The 16,144-nt window shown below is 42.6% G+C and overlaps 1 protein-coding gene across 1 annotated transcript in view; it reads left to right on the top strand.

The window, feature by feature from the left end:
* The first annotated feature begins 204 nt into the window (after positions 1–204).
* SKA3 (spindle and kinetochore associated complex subunit 3) overlaps positions 205–16,144 on the top strand; it is a 20,323-nt gene continuing 4,383 nt past the window's right edge. Inside the window, exons 1-9 of the mRNA XM_018564946.1 lie at positions 205–307; positions 2,469–2,533; positions 5,062–5,221; positions 7,282–7,675; positions 8,780–8,862; positions 12,258–12,366; positions 13,235–13,287; positions 14,406–14,620; positions 15,710–15,916. Coding sequence (XP_018420448.1) covers positions 205–307; positions 2,469–2,533; positions 5,062–5,221; positions 7,282–7,675; positions 8,780–8,862; positions 12,258–12,366; positions 13,235–13,287; positions 14,406–14,620; positions 15,710–15,916 — 1,389 coding nt within the window. The remainder of the gene's footprint in view (positions 308–2,468; positions 2,534–5,061; positions 5,222–7,281; positions 7,676–8,779; positions 8,863–12,257; positions 12,367–13,234; positions 13,288–14,405; positions 14,621–15,709; positions 15,917–16,144) is intronic.

Below are 16,144 nucleotides of genomic sequence, written 5' to 3'. Positions count from 1 at the left end.
ATGAGCAGTTAACCCTTGCAGTGGAGGTCTTCCTTACGCTTTGAAAATGACAGCTAGACAATGATTGGGTGCTATGGGCAACTGCTCCAGTTTTGATAAATTCCCCTTCTTATTATATTTAATTCTTGTTTATTTTACAATCCCTTATATATTTCATATTTATATGCAGACAAAGTGTCAAGGTCTAAAACAATCACTGCAGCCATGTCTGTGACCGGGAACTTCTTCTGTAAACTGAGGTCTTTGGCGATCACATTGGAGAAGGAGACGGCTCATCTTGACAAAGCATTCAATCAAGAAGACGATGGTAAATACAATCTGTGTATAAAAGAAACACATGAATCAGCACAAATTCACCCACTAATTAGTGGCCCAATAAGGACTTTCGTGGCAGGGTCAGCAGGCATTTTATTGAAAGCTGCACATTTTGCAGAATACACAAAAATGTTAATTGTAGGAATTTAGCTATTGGGTTTACATTTGCAAACACTGAAATTTCAAGGTAAAATCCGACCTTGAGCAAACATTTGTTTGCAGGGGAATCTTCCAGGTGCATGTGTTTTTAAATGACCGTGAAAGATTCTCTACTCGAATCTTTTGTGTAGTCACATTCACTGCTTTATAAATGGACCTTTATGTGCCTGTGGCTTTTTCAGGAGGTGTCCCAGGCACAGTGCAGGATGTGGGATTCTCGATGACGTTATTTGTCTCAGCTCTGTTGGCTGAACAGCCCGGAGGTCATCGGATCTCCACAGCTCTCTCTTAGTATGTCGTTTTGCTCCTGTATATGCATAGGGGGCAGAGGCTATTGCTGAACAGATCAGAGTCCTGCCCTCTGTTCTCTCTCTCTCCTCTAGTTGAAATAAGTAACAAATGGCATAAAAAAGAGTAGGAGAGAGGGAGGATCAGAAGGGATAGAGCTGCCCTATTAGATGCTCGGTATCTGGCAAAAATAAATATTGCTACAGAGAACTCCTGCAAGGGAATTGTTACATCCTTCTCCTCACATAGTAGCTGGATAATGCCAAAAAAGGAGGTTACATCAGATTTTTTAATTTCAGTGTGCATTGACGTATGTGTGTATGTATGTATGTATGTATGTGTATATATATATATATATATTACACACACTCTACATTTGTTAGCAGGGAGTCAAATGAAATAAATACCTCCCTCTAGAGCAGTGTTTTTCAACCTTTTTTGTGCAAAGGCACACTTTTTTCATGAAAAAAATCACGAGGCACACCACCATTAGAAAATGTTATGGGGGGGGGCTTTACATTTGGTTCTGCCCTCTGCGGTTAGAATGAGTCACACTTTAATTATCACTTTAATAACTCCTTCATGGCACACCCAGCGTTACATGCGATGACTCACCGGCCCAAGAGTGAGGAGGAGACTCAGCCCAAGTGATTCCGTCAGGTAACGAAGGGAAGGGGGAGGAGTCTATGTCCGTGACGTCACCGCCCTCCTTCCCTTCGTTACCCATCACGGACAACTACATCACCCGACTCCTCCCCCCTTCCCTTCGTTAGCCGACAGAGCCACTCGGGGAAGGGGGGAGGAGTCCGGTGACGTCGATGTCCGTGACGTCACCGGATCTCCGAGGAAGACCCGGAAGCCGGCGGAGAGGTGAGTAACTTTGATCGATCAAAATAATTTTGATCGATCAAAGAAATTAACGATTTATTGACGGCACACCAGAAAATATCTCACGGCACACTAGTGTGCCGCGGCACAGTGGTTGAAAAACACTGCTCTAGAGGATATACTAAAACAAAGTTAAGGGAACCCTGTTCTCTAGTTTTATACTCTTATTAACATTCGTGCTAATTTAAAAAAAAAAAGTCTGTATATTGTGATTTTAAGGGACTTTTTAGGTGCTTATCATTTGTTAGAATTTGTCCAACTTTTTAAAAGGTTCAAATTTAGTGGCAACAATATTAAAAGCTGTCATTCTTGGTTATTCCTTAGCCTTGAAGCCATAAATGCCTTCCACCATAGTTGTGACTTATGTGGAAGATAAGCACTACAACAGAGGGCGCCTGCTGGGTTCCCCGTATCTCCCACTGCAGCTATTGTATTCTGGCAGCCAGTGAACAGTGGCTGCAGCTGATTGGGCCTGCGGACAGAACAAAAAAACATCTTTTAGTGTATGGCCAGCTTAAAGTAAATTAATGAAATTTAGCTGGGAGACTACTGGACAAGCTCTGGAGATGCTTGCTGAATTCTTAATAAATGTCCACTGAAGCCCGCAGAAATACCTGCTGTGCCTGATGTTATTTAGAGCATGATTTTCAGACCTAGATACAAAAATGTCCACTATACTCACCCTAAGAATCAGCTGCTTTCATGTTTGGTTTAGAAGTTACTATTGCCTTGATGTGCAAAGATACGTTTACACTTCTGCAAGCTATGCACCCTGCGTCAATTTTCTGTTTGTAACCACAATGTTCTCCTTCCTGCAGACTATGAGGATGAATCCCCTATCAGAGTGCTGCATGATCTGCGCTCAGAAATCATAGGACTTAAGGTGAGGTTATGGCAATGAGCAAGTAATATAAGGAAGTATGTTCAACATATCTGGTCTCCTCTTATTGTGGCTGAAGAAACATGCTAATTTTGCCCCATGTCCACCAAAAAGACATACTTCAAATTTGAATCTAAATAAGTATGTGTGAAGTCGCATTGGACTCTCTACTTAGTTGAAGGACAACTACACTTTTGGAACAAGTTGCACTTTAATGCAGCCACCCCCCTTGAGTGCTGCCCATCAGGTCTGATCCTCATCTTGGTCCTCAATCCAATATTTACAAGGCAGTCCCTCTAGGAAGTGCACAGCCCTGTTGGGGTAGCTCATCTCTGGGTCCCTTTCAGTACATGCACCATGGCCCACTTCATTCCAATTAGAAACCAAAGTCATGCAGCCTCCTTGCATATTTCGGCTATCTTCACAGGAATGGATGGAACCTTTGCCCGTAGACTGAAGGGGACCCAGCAGGGACGTTTCCTGAAGCAAGGCTGTCCAGGACAATGTTCACCAGACAAACAGAGAGGGTGAATGTCCACAGAGGTAATACTGGACAGGGGTATTACAACTCACTCTGTTCAAAATGTAAAAATGATTGAGCTTTACATACACTTTAAAGGAACCCTTTGAGCCTGCAATTAATGAGGGCTCATTCTGAACATGCTAGTTGCCTGGCTGTTGTACTGACCCCCGTGTTTCAATTGGGAAACCCAGAACAAGTACACAGATAAGGATTTCTGGCTTTTCTGGCAAGCATAATTGTTTTTTTGTTTTTGTTTTTCTCAAAGTATTGAAGCCAGTCAACACTTTGAGCCAGACAAGTAACATTTTCATAAGGAGGTCAGAAATAAAAGCACCGTATTTCTACAGATTTACTTTAGGGCTTGTTCACACCAAATGCAGACCAGATCTGTATGAGTTGCTGCAAACGCAGTGCAGTGTGTTTTGACGCGTTCAGGGCAGGTTTTGCACAGAATTTTTTTTTTTTTTTAAATGGGCTTCCAGTGCATGCGTTCCAGAGCAGGTAAAATAGTGCTTGCTGCAGTTTTTTTACATGCTCTGGACCTGAACGCTGTGATGTGAACTAGAGCCCAAAATACCATTTGGAATACATTGGAAGCAGTTTGGATCCGGTCTGTAACTGCTCTGCTCCTGGAACACGCTTGGTGTGAACTAGCCCTAAAAGTTGTACTCTGCATTTATCTGTCCACCTAACATAGCCCGAATGTGATGATAAAAAAAAAAAAAAACCTTTTTTTTAAAAAACCAATTCTTCATAAGGTGACTATGGTTTGAACTTGTATGTCCCCTCTGTTTTTTTAGCATGTCATAGCTGCACAGGGCTAAATGAGGAATCCAAACGCTCCAGTGGAGATCTTTTATTTCATTGATTCCCCTGTTGGTCATGATGATGCAATAGTGGGGGTTTATGTAGACACAGTGCAGTTCCTGCTGAGGACTAATAATGTTAAAGTCTATGAAAGTTTTGGCTAGAATGTGGAAGACCTGTCATGTTTTTTTATTGCTGTGTCCCTCCTGGCGAGATTCACCCTCCAATTTGTCCTAGTGCATATTGTTGCCAAGACAGACAGTGATGGGAACTCCAACATTTTACAGTTATTTTACTTCCTGTTGAATCTCTGCTATCAGTAAGTGAAGGGAAATCTCCACAAGGTAACATACACAGCAAAAAAAAAAACAGGCAGCGGTCTAAGGATTTCAAAAAAACGAAACAAACAAAAAAAACAGCTGTGTTTTCACATGCACTTTAATGCATGGTGGCCACATATTCTGGTCGCCCCCGTGATAGGCTATAACTTCAATACAAATTAGTAAACTAAAACTGAGATTGTAGTCCATCACGGGAGCAACTTGTAGCAGTGAGTACTTTACAACACACACTGGGATCATGGGGAACAAAAGTAGCCACCCTCCAAAAGGAAGGACAGTGTCAGCATCAATTCAGAGATGATTTGATGATCTACAGCTGAATTATACACAAATAAGATGGATTTTTGTTAATAGTTAAGGTACTTGAATGCATTTTTAAGATTTAACTCCTGAGTTTAGTGTCACTTTAAGTAAAATGATAAATGGCACTGCCACTGTTTTCTGACAGTCTGTTGGACTCGCAACCACATTGTAGAGAGCAATAGAAGATACAGCAAGAATTAGTAGCTTGGAGTGGTATAAAACACTGATCTATAAATGCCTCAACATTCCCTCCTCTACAAAATAGCAGTTTCTTAGATCTCAGAGGCAGACATTCTTTACTGTATATTGCCAGCAAGGCAGCTTTTCCCCATCCCAGGAGCCAACATGTGCAATACCGCTCGAATTTGTTTTCAGACCACGGAGTAAAGTGGCCAGTCTTTGTGAGCCCGCTCGAATTTGTTTTCAGACCACGGAGTAAAGTGGCCAGTCTTTGTGAGCCTGTAGCAAGATTGAATGGCCATGATGGTCCATTGCAAATATGGTTGATGATCTATTACTTTCTTTTCAGTCATTAAATATTGCTTTATTTCTTACAGACTGATATCCAAGGCACTATTGACAAAAACAGCAAAAAAGGCGAAGAACTGACTGCGTTTATAAAGCTTTGCAGAGTGCTGCAGGCAAGAAGCTCTACAGATATCCATGAGGTTAAAGATATTTTTCAGAAGTACGGATATAAACCCCCTGACACATCAGGTAATCTTAGACCGATTATTTCTTATTACCAAAACTGTTGGATTGCTGTGCTGGAAGATACAGAATAAGACGGGAAAGGCCTATAAGTAGTATGCAGTCCTTGAAGCAGGAAAAAGTGTAACAACTTTCTCACAAGTTTTTTCCTTTCTAATTGTTTCCTTTGCAGGGTTGTGCTTCTGGCCAACCAAAGACTAAGTGCAGTTATTTGCTGCCAACAACAGGAAGATACAAAAGTGACATAGTGATGAGCCTTGTCTGAGATACCTTAGGGATGATGTATGAAAGGTGTACTAACAAGAAAATATCTAGTTGCATATAGCAACCAACCGAAGTAATTTTTTCATTTCCAGACCTTGATTTGTAGAGATGACTATTGGGCAACACGGAGGCTTAGTGGTTAGCGTGTCTGCCTTGCAGCATTGGGGTCCCTGATTCGAATCCTGGTCAGTTCACCATCTGCATGGAGTTTCCTTGTGTTTGTGTGGGTCACCTTTGGGAACTCTGGTTTCCTCCCACACTCCAAAGACATGCTGGAAGGTTAATTGGCTCCGGTCTAAATTGGCCCTGTATGTATACATGTGAGATGGGGGACCTTTGATTGTAAACTCCTTGAGGGCAGGGACTGAATGTCCTCTATGTAAAGCGCTGCATATAATTGTCAGCGCTATATAAATACCTGGAATGAATAAATAAGCTGATTTGTTACCATAGGAAACCAAATGGCTAACCACACCTCTGGGTTCAGGAGTCCACAGCATGGAGCTAAAACCGAAAGCCTTTTCAATTTGCTTGCAAGGACTACAACTAAAGCAACAAAAGACAATGATATACTTGCTATCTCTTAAACAGTAAATATACTGCAATAACTGTCCCCAGATATTAACATATACAATCTCTCACTTGTATACTATGATTTAAACACAATGCGATCTCTCGCCTGTACAAAAACACCACTTGTATAAGTATATACTTGGATTTTATTTTTGAGTACGGCCTTTATTATCGTAGATCCCATACTGTACGTGTGTTTTTATGGGGTTGATCTACCCAGATACATTTTTAATAGAGTATTTTGAGGGTGAGGTGGTATATGAAATTCTGTTGCGAGCCACTGATTAAGTATATTTAATGTATAAGACATAGCAAGTGTGTGATTGCCTTTTGTTGGTTTAGTTGTAGTCCTTATCAGCAAATTGAAAAGGCTTTTATCATTCTTTATCATTCTTGCAGCACACTTGTTAGACATTGACACCTTTTATTGTCTATGTGCGTGAGTCCAGAATATTTGCAGTATGCCCAAGGTTAGGAAAAAGGCAAACACTGTAGTAAAACTAATCCTTCCCAAAAAGTCCATCTCTCTCAGCAACAGCTTTCTACAGAAATACTGATTCTCTCCTTAATAATCCAGCCACTCCTTTCACTATTTATTTCTAGGTGGCTCAGGCAGATCATTATTCAAGCCTATGGTCTCAAAGATCAGGTTCCAACCTTTCCTGTCAAGGTGAATTCTACTAGATATGCGAGTGCCTTTTGGTCCCTCTAAGTTCTACCAGGTGGACATTTAGGGCTCATCTGATTTCAGCGTCAGGCGTAGGGTCCATCAGGTGGCTCTATGAGCTGCAAGCTGTCCCCAGTTCTGGTTTCTTGGCCCTTTTAGCATTGTTTGCAGTTGCCCACCCTTCAGTTGGACTGCTTTTTGACTTCCTGTGTCCCTCAGAAGACATGAAAAATATATTAAAATTTTTGTATTCACTGTTATATTCTTTTCATGGATCCCATTGGGAGACAGGTCCCACTTCTGTGTTTATGATCATGCTTTTAGCACATCTTTGCTTCACTAGTAGTAGTAGTATTAGGGGTTATCCATGGCTGGTATACATTTTTACTGTTTGCTAGTGTTCTATCCTCCCTGTAGGAAGCAGTATAACGCTAAGGTTTCACATTTCATGTGTCCCTCCATTGACACCATGAAAAAGATTTTACGGTGGTTACAAAAATCCAATTTTATAAACCTATTATAAACAAGGTTTGTTTTTTTGTTTTTGTTTTTTTCCCCCCAGAAAATGAGGTATTTGATGAAAATCCTAAACCTGATGGTGCTGATGACAGCAAACATAACAGGGATCCAGCAGACCTTCCTCTTGCTCCTCCAGCCATGCAGAAGCGAGAACTGTTGGATCTACGAGCTCCTCAGTTGTCAGACTTTGGCCTGTCTCATTACCAGCTGCCCACAGTGTGGGAACCACAGAATGACAAGTTGCACGTTAAAGTACCAGAAGAAAAACCCAAGCCCTTTTATAAAGATATCCGTACACTAAATGTGGCTCGGACCCCTAAATGTTCCCTGACAAAAGAGGAAGACTTTTCACATATACAGCACTTTGGAATCAGTGACTACAGCAACAATCTGAATGATGACTATACCATTGCACTTCTTAACAAGAAAAAAGGAAGGTAGGTGTGCACCGGTTTCTTAGGGAGATAATCCTTACATGTAGAATTCATAAACCTGCTTTCACTTTTACCAACCTGATCTCTGCTGCACGGGTCAGGGAACTGACTGTTTCTCTCCATCACAGTACTAGTACAGAGGGGTCTTGTATTTCCTCCGGGAAAGGGGCTACGAACAATCCGTACTTACGAACGGGGTCCACAGTACTCCTAGATGTACCGGCAGCCGCCGGTACATTTAGGAGAACTGGCTGCAGCGGCCTGTGTCCCTTGAAATCCCAGCTGCTCTCCGTGCCTGTGTTGGCGGGGCACAGACCGCTGCATTGCTCCGCTGCCACGCCCCCCGTACCTCTGCTGCTGTCTTCCCCCTTCTGGCCGCAGCACCTCTGCCCCGCCCCCTGCCTCATCTGCAGGCTGTGTATGGCTCCCAGCCTGCAGATGAAGAGGGGGCAGGGCAGAGGTGCTTCGGTGACTGTCATCCACGCTTGATTAATCGAACTTCATAATCGGCTAACTAATCGATTATGAAAATAATCGTTAGCTGCAGTCCTACTTTGTTCATTTTTTTTTCTTTACGTAGCTGCTAGAGGTGGTCTTTACCATTGCAGCTATGCAACGTGGCCCATGCTCAGTCTGGCTTCTGCAGTGCCACAACTGGACTCTGCTGGACTGGAGTTTGCAGGGAATGACCTTCAGGCCCTGGGTTCCACATAAAACGTATGAGGATGTCAGCACACCAAAATCCTTTCGGGATCACAAAGTGTTCATTTATTAAAGATTCTTGTCATAAAAACAAGTGCTTTCAGGGCCGCACAGGGTCCCTTCATCAGACTTAGCAGTGACAATGTGCACAAATCACACCAAATTTTATATGGACAAACAGATGCAAAACACCCCCTGACGTCGTCATGATGTCATAAACCCGCCAAAAACATTGTAATTTAAATAACACCGTCATGTATAAAAGAATCGGATAAAAAGGATAGAAAAATATAAATCAGACTGCTGCACAGTAGTTAGGCAGAACCAAGGATATGTTGAACAGATTTGAGATAAATAATAGATGTGTACACCCTGTTGTCATAACATAAGTTATTTCCATTACAGTGTTGCTGAAAATTGTACTAAGGAGACCTCGCAAAACCTGAAAAGTATGCTAGCTACACCAGCTCAGCTGAAATACAGACATGGTAAGTGACATTGAAACTATAACATATTTAAAGCAGAAGAGCATAGAGAGTTAAATATACTCTCTTCGCTGTTTAGAACTGGCGCAGGACACTGCAGCTGTCTCAAGCCAGCTCTAAGGCCAGGCACTGAGGGATCATGTAACTGGTCATTGTTCAGCTCTTGGTGTCCTCTGCCTGCAGAGAGCCGTGACTGTCGATCATCATCCCCTGCAGGTAGGGATGAACTGATACCGGTATTTGGGTATCGAGTACGAGTACTGATTCTTTTTTTTCAGTACTCACCAATGCTGGAAGTCACATTTAAGGATGCCAGGCGGTGTGTAATGACTTGCCAACTGGCTTCCTGATTAGCAGGGAAGCCGCCCCCATGCTTCTCGTCACTATGTGAAGAGAAAGCATGGAGCCGGCTTTCTGGCCAATCGGGTAGCCGGGCGCGGTGTAATGACACGGCGCCCGGCTTCCTGATTGGCCGGGAAGCCAGCTCCTTGCCCCCTTGTCATGAGGTAACGAGGGAGCATGAAGCCGAGTACTCGCCCAAATACTCGGCACCGATAATAGTATCGGTGCATCCCTACCTGCTGGTATTCCCACCTCCCCTTCTTTCTTCCTCCTGTGCTCATTGGGGGGACAGACGTGAGAGGGCGGGCATGGCTGGCTCTGGATCTGGAGAGGCAAAGCCAGCTGTCACTTAACAGCCTGACAATATTTTCAGAAATCTTCCTGACTCCCGTGTGGCTCTGCACTGTCAGCAGATTGCAGTAGGGATTCCCTACTAGTGACCTGTTACGATTTCCCTCACAGGCCTTAGTGGTGGATGTTTTTTCTCAGACTGGCAACATCCTGAGAAAATATTTACTCTCGCAAAAATGTTTAGCTAGCACCCCTTTGAGGTGTGTTCCTCCAGAAGTGGGTTATTCTGGAGGTAGATGCTGCAATCTATTGTCTCTCTCTCTCCTCTCTCCTCTCTCTCTCCCCGTACACTATAAGTGAGCATCAGCGGTTACCGTTCATTAATAGATGCCTCAGTAGGCATCTATTAATGAAATAGTTAAGCTTGTAACAGCTTATTTCTTTCATCAGTGAAGGAAAAAAGCTATAACAAATACCAGCATCGCTATCGGCGATCCGGAATTTCACAGCTGAAATAGCAGATAAGGAGAACTGAGAAAGATCCGAAGCCTTTAAAGGAGAACTATGGGGTTAGGGCTTTTCCCCATAGTTCTCCTTAGGGTAACGGGAGGACACAAACTAGCGTCCTCCCGTCACCCTAGGCTCCGTATACCGCGAGCTGTAGCTCGCGGTATACTGAGATGCCGCAGTCTACTGAGAGCAGCTGCTCGCAGTGTACTGAGACGCTGAAGCGGATCCCGACAATTGTGCCGGGATCTGCGTGACTGACAGCTGGCTCTGTCTATCTAAAGGCAGAGCCAGTTCTACCTGTGACAGTCTCATTGTCCACAGGTTGGCTAGAACTATGAGGTGAGTGAAAATCACTCACCTCTTAGTTCTCCTTTTAAGCTCCATTCACACTGAGCGTTTTATAGAGCGATTTCTGCTCAAACATGAAGCTTAATGTAGCTCTTATCGATGGAGGTGTTCACATCTTGCAGCTCAATGTTGCTTGTAGCTGAAGCTTGTCGCTTGAACATGACCTGTTTTTCGGCGATTTGGCCCCAATAGACTTTGATAGACTGCCAAAAGAAGCGCTACGTAGCGCAACAAAATGTGCACTGTAGCTCAATGTCGCTCAAAGTCGATCAGCTCAAATGCTTGTAGCTCAGTGTGACTGAGGTCTTAGTGAGATCTAATCCTGTCAAGATAAGTCAGTAAGGTTATTATTGGCTGTTCCTAAGTTTGGAGCAGCCTAATAATAACCAGAAAAAAATGATTGTAAAGTGTAAAACAAAAAAGCTCAGTCATGAAGGGGTTAAAAACCCAGTGGATTTGCACTTTGAAGCCTGTTGAAGGCTCCCTGTGTCCTGCTTGGACCTACCCTGCATTCGGTGGTCACTAATGAGGGTATGTCAGACTAGCCATCTGGACAAAGCAGATGCGTGGGAACCTAGTTCTATTTTGACAAGAGCTAATCTTTTGGGGTGTCTGGCGTTGTTACCAGGAGCGTAATGCTTTTGCTTGGATGGTTTGGCTGACACCCTGTTTCATCTCTCAAGGTTAGCACCTGGTTGGCATGCAAGAAATGGCGGGAGAGCATTTGTTGGGGAAGGCTTTGATCCTTTTATTAAGGTCACAGGTGGGAAGAAGTAGAAGGCCAAGGCTCAGTCAGCTAGATCCAGTTAAGAACTGGCTAGGAAGATTTATTTTGCCCCTTTTGGGCCTTCACCTGGATATTCGTGCGTCTGCTGGTGTGAGTTTTGCCTATAAGGTGCTACAGGCCGATGTCTGTCTGAGTTGGGGTTTTTCCTTGGTTTTTTTTCCCGTTATAGGACTGTTGGCAGTTGTTTTTCTGTGTGCGCACCCCTAAGGCATTGCTTGTAAACATCCCAGTCTATAAATTGCCTGTGTCCTGTACGGTGTGATCAAGAAGCAGGATTTTTGACTTGCCAGTAAAATAAGTTTCTTGAAGTACAGTACAGGACATAGCACCCTCCCCTCCATATTGACTCCCCTTTTATTTTATTGTTCTTTTTTTCTGTTATTTTCAGTGGTCGTGTGAGCTGGCAGCCAGTGAATTGTCAGCCACTCTGCTGCTGTACTGGCTACCATCAGCTGCAGTTTGGCAGCAAGGCTCCTGGGAGTCACCATTGATCAACAAAACAGGGCTGGGTAGGGGGCATGGCTACAGGAGATACAAGGCACCTTGGAAGAGTCAAAGTTCTGTCAAGGTGAGAAGCAGGAAAAACAACCTCAAGGGGAACAGACTATTTTTTTTTAAACAAAATCATCCGGAAAGGAAGAAACTGACTGAAACCATTTGTCTAGAGATTCACAATCTTTATCGCTATATAAATCGGTCAAAGATGGGAGCAAAAGTAAAAAATCTTATCAACGTGCAGGTTTAAACAGATACTGCAGAAGGGGTAGAAACTACAGAATCCTCTACATTTAAAGCTGAACACAGTGTCCATTCAAAATGCCAGTTTTTATTATTCTCCAGCATCACTCAACTAGCAGCTCTTGATAGTAGAATCTCCCTATAGAAACAAAACGAAAAGGGAAGGAGACATCCATTCTCCTGAGGAGGACAATAAGCGAAACTGGCAGGTGGAAGGAGCATTTCCTTAATGTTTTGCCTAGTGACCATTTCTTCTGAAGGTAGCAGCATAACCCTACGTCTCCGAATTCTTCAGAGCTGTGTCCCTCAGTGGACAATAGAAAAAGTAAGTTTGGCTTAAACTACATGACTATTAAACAATGTTTTTGTTTTTTTTAATTAGATTTCTACTCTGCGGACTCTCCCTTACCCCCAGTGTTCTGCACCCCTGGACTAAAGGTTCACAAGAAAGAGGAGACTTGTGACTTGAACCAGCCTAAAAGTATTAGAAGGTTAGTATTACTTATAATTAAAATCTAGTCATCTGGTGACAGTTTCAAGAGTGGCCAGCAAACATTGCTTTTTTTTTTTTCAAGGACCATTGTAAAACTGTCCCACCCCAGAGCAGAGGAATTTCCTCCAGGTGATCAGGTGTTGTCTCCCTGATAATCCAAAATCTAATTTTAAGATCTCAGCGCAATCGTCAAGCTCACCACGCATGTTACAATCAGATTGTACAATCTCCTTTTTATATCTGTAAAAAATAAGTCACGGCAACTGGACTTGCTGTATTTTTCTTGAAGACGTTCACTGGACATCCAACCAGCTTTCTCAATTCAGAATAACTTGTACAAAAATTCCTGGAAATAAATATGGTGAATGTTGCTCCAATCCACATAATCTGTTAGTCACAACCAGGTGTTGATTGTATTTGCATAATTGGAGTCTAGGAGGTGTTATTAAACTGCCCAGAGAGAGGTGTTGAAACAGAATTGTATGTGGCAGACAATAGATGTCTCACCCCCACCTCTATTCAAGCTTGGCTTCTCCATTTTTTACATAAATGGCCTCTTTATGAATGAGAACCTTCACAGACAATCTGCTTTTAGATCTACCAACAACTATGTAGTGCAAGGACCTGCCTAATTTGATACAGATTGATTGGACGGATCAGGCAGGCCCTTTAAATTACATAGTTTTGGCAAATCTAAAATTGATTGCACAAAGATTGTATGGTCAGATTGTAACTTATATGGGGACCCTTAGATTGGCATAATGACAGTGGTTGAATCCAGGACCTAGACAGATCCCTATTCCTGTTTAATTTTATTGATAACACTAATCTGCACTAAGTAGATTGTTGGTTTTCCTTTCTTTTAGTGGGTCTGACAATTCTTCTGAAGAATGCAGCTCTTCAAAAGCACTGGGGAGAGGTAAGGTCCTATCAATGCATTTCACTATACAGTCCTATTAAAATCATATTTTTGGCAGCTGTGTATAATAGAAGAAATGGAATAAAGGGCGAAACTTGAATGTTTTTAAATATGTTTTGGTGTGCCCCAGATATTTGCTGACATTTGTATGTGCAAAAATATGTAACATCCCTCCACTGTATCCAAAATAAAAAAAATAAAAAAAACTTGTAAAATGGTTTGAGCTGGAGTGGCCTTTAGGATAGAGATAATTTGGTACAGTATATTGGTGAGAGAGAGAGAGAGAGAGATCACATTCATGCAGATATACAATGAGTGGACAGATTATTATGACCACCTGACATTTGTAGGCAAATTAGCTATAATTTGCCTACAAACGTTAGGTGCCTTTGAACGTGGGATGATTGTTGGCGCTCGGAGCCATGGAGCGAGTATCAGCAAAACAGCAGAATTTGTTAAATGTTCAAGAGCAGCTGTTGTTAAAGTGTTTAAAGACTGGACTGTCAGCCGAAAATCTGGGTCTGAACGTGCGAATTGTGGCCGTCAGCCACTAGTCAATGTTAGGGCAGAACGGAGAGTGGCAAGACTGGTACAAGACAACAGAAGGGCAGCAGTGCAATGTCAGATTCCTCGCATTACCTTTCAACATCTCGTGGAGTCACGAGGCGGCCCAACGAAGTCATCTCGTGGCCACAACGAAGTACTGATGGGGTGGTCATAATAATCTGGCCACTCAGTGGGTACTACACAGTGAATTGTGAGTTCTTCATGGTGGCCATCTTGGTAGAGGCAAGGTTTTGCTTCCTCATGTCGGAGCCTCTAGCAAGGAGAACAATTAGCAGCACAAAGGGATATCGCCAACTTTCACGCCATGCATCCAGAGGCAATAGTGCCTTAGATCTCACACTGCAGATATACAGCTTTTAGGATGTTTGGTACAAGGAGTTTTCAGGGTCCTGCTTAGGCACAATTAAACTTTATCCATGTTCCACATAACATAGCAAATCTTGCATTTTTCAGTCCTCTTTACATTTGGGTTATTTGTACTTTAAAATGACTTGTATTTGTATCAAAGCTAAATCTTTATAGCCACTGTGGCAAATTCTGGGCCTTGTAAGAGTGCATAACAACAGATTTTGTGTTGTCAAATATAGATAATGTGAACTCTCCTCAACCCCCAACGTTCTGTACACCTGGTCTGAAGGTCCAGCACAAAGAAAAAAGCCGTGAGGTTGAGAAACCTGTAGAGAATAAAGAGACGAATGTCGCCAAGACTCTGGACACTCCACCAGTCCCAAGCTTTGATACAAGATGGCTGAAGTCTGACCCATTAGTAAGTGGCTTATACTGGCCACATGCCACTGTACTGTGATCTCTACATTACCAGAAACAGGCACTGCTTTTATTTAGCATGGTTGGCAATTACACAGTGGGCAACATCTTGTAATGTATGAATAAGAAGTAAACACAAGATATTTGACAATTGCTTCCCTGAGATCATTTGATATCAGTAGATTGTGTGCGGTTCTAGTCTGACCATGAACAGATGTATTTTTTGTCTTCTGTTCATTGAAGGACACCGCTGGATCTTAGGATCCTGACCCATGGGTTACTGTGCCAAATGCAGGAGTAGGATGCTAGGTACAAACAAAAGAGCACAAGGCAGTGACACAAACACTGGCTTGCGTTTCAGAATGTTAGGACGTTGTTTCTTGATAGCTATTATGGCGTGTATCCGAGACTGGCGGGGGTAGGCGCTTTGTCTTTTTTCTATTCTTTTTCTTATAACTCTGGTCTTTTTCTCCCTCCCTTCTCATATCTTCACTCTTTTCTATTTCTACTCTTTTCCTACATTTGTGTTTTTCTGTTGATCCACATCTATTGGTTGTTTATACTTCTGCTTAGAACTTGATCAGGGACTGAAGGGGGGAGGGGGCATTGGATATTATTGAGCAGCTCCTGTTCTAGGTTTATTAATATTCAAGGTGGTGGCTAGACTACACCCTTGATATACCAGTTAGGAGCTATGTTTGTTGAGTAACTTTACATGATAGGAGGTTTTGTCCTGTTCGTAGGGGGGCCCCTTCTACCAATAACCTGCACTGTGTGGATCTCATGTTTTTGAGAATTGTTTGTTGTCCCTTGTTAATATTTTTGTGTGATCTTCTTCCCCTTTCTATGGATGTATCTTCAATTTCATTTTTTAATTAAATATTGATAGAACCAAAAAATAATTTGGCGATTTGTTTTGATACACAGTGCTTTAAGAACCTAAATGTCATTCAGTTCAGGTTTTACTTGTGCTTTAAAAAAGATTTTTGGTAATGGAGATAATTTCTCCTGTATTCATACACATTGAGCGTAAATCTATAGCTCTCTCTATATTCCTCACACTCCTAAGTACTTTGACTCTTTTTAATAGGCAAGGACACTGGACATCACAGAGCCAATCTCGAGACCAGAGATGTACCATACTGCATACTTGGAGCAGGCTGCACCACTGGGCTTAAACTCTGATAGATATGAACACCCAGCCAGGATGACATCGCCACCCAAGATGAGAGACTTCACTATAGGAACACCTCCACGACCAGAGATGACTACATGTTTAACTGAAGATGTGCTCAAGGTACCACTTTAATCATTTCTATATAAATAAGCTGCTGACATGTTTCAGTAGGACTATAATTTTACCTACCCATACTGGAACTGAAGACTTCTTCAACCCAAAATCTGTTTAACATGCTCCAGCCAGTAAGCAACCAGTGCCCTGGCCTGCACATTGTCCCATGGGGGGGTGCAGGAATGTCATTCCCTCAGGCTGGACTCCCAACAGCGGGGAAGTGATAAAGGGACC

Source organism: Nanorana parkeri, unplaced genomic scaffold (genome assembly GCF_000935625.1).
Source record: "Nanorana parkeri isolate BGI_ZX_2015 unplaced genomic scaffold, ASM93562v1 scaffold799, whole genome shotgun sequence".
Taxonomy (NCBI): Eukaryota; Metazoa; Chordata; class Amphibia; order Anura; family Dicroglossidae; genus Nanorana; species Nanorana parkeri.
The sequence above is the reverse complement of the archived record's forward strand: the minus strand, read 5'-3'. Positions and strand labels throughout refer to the sequence as shown.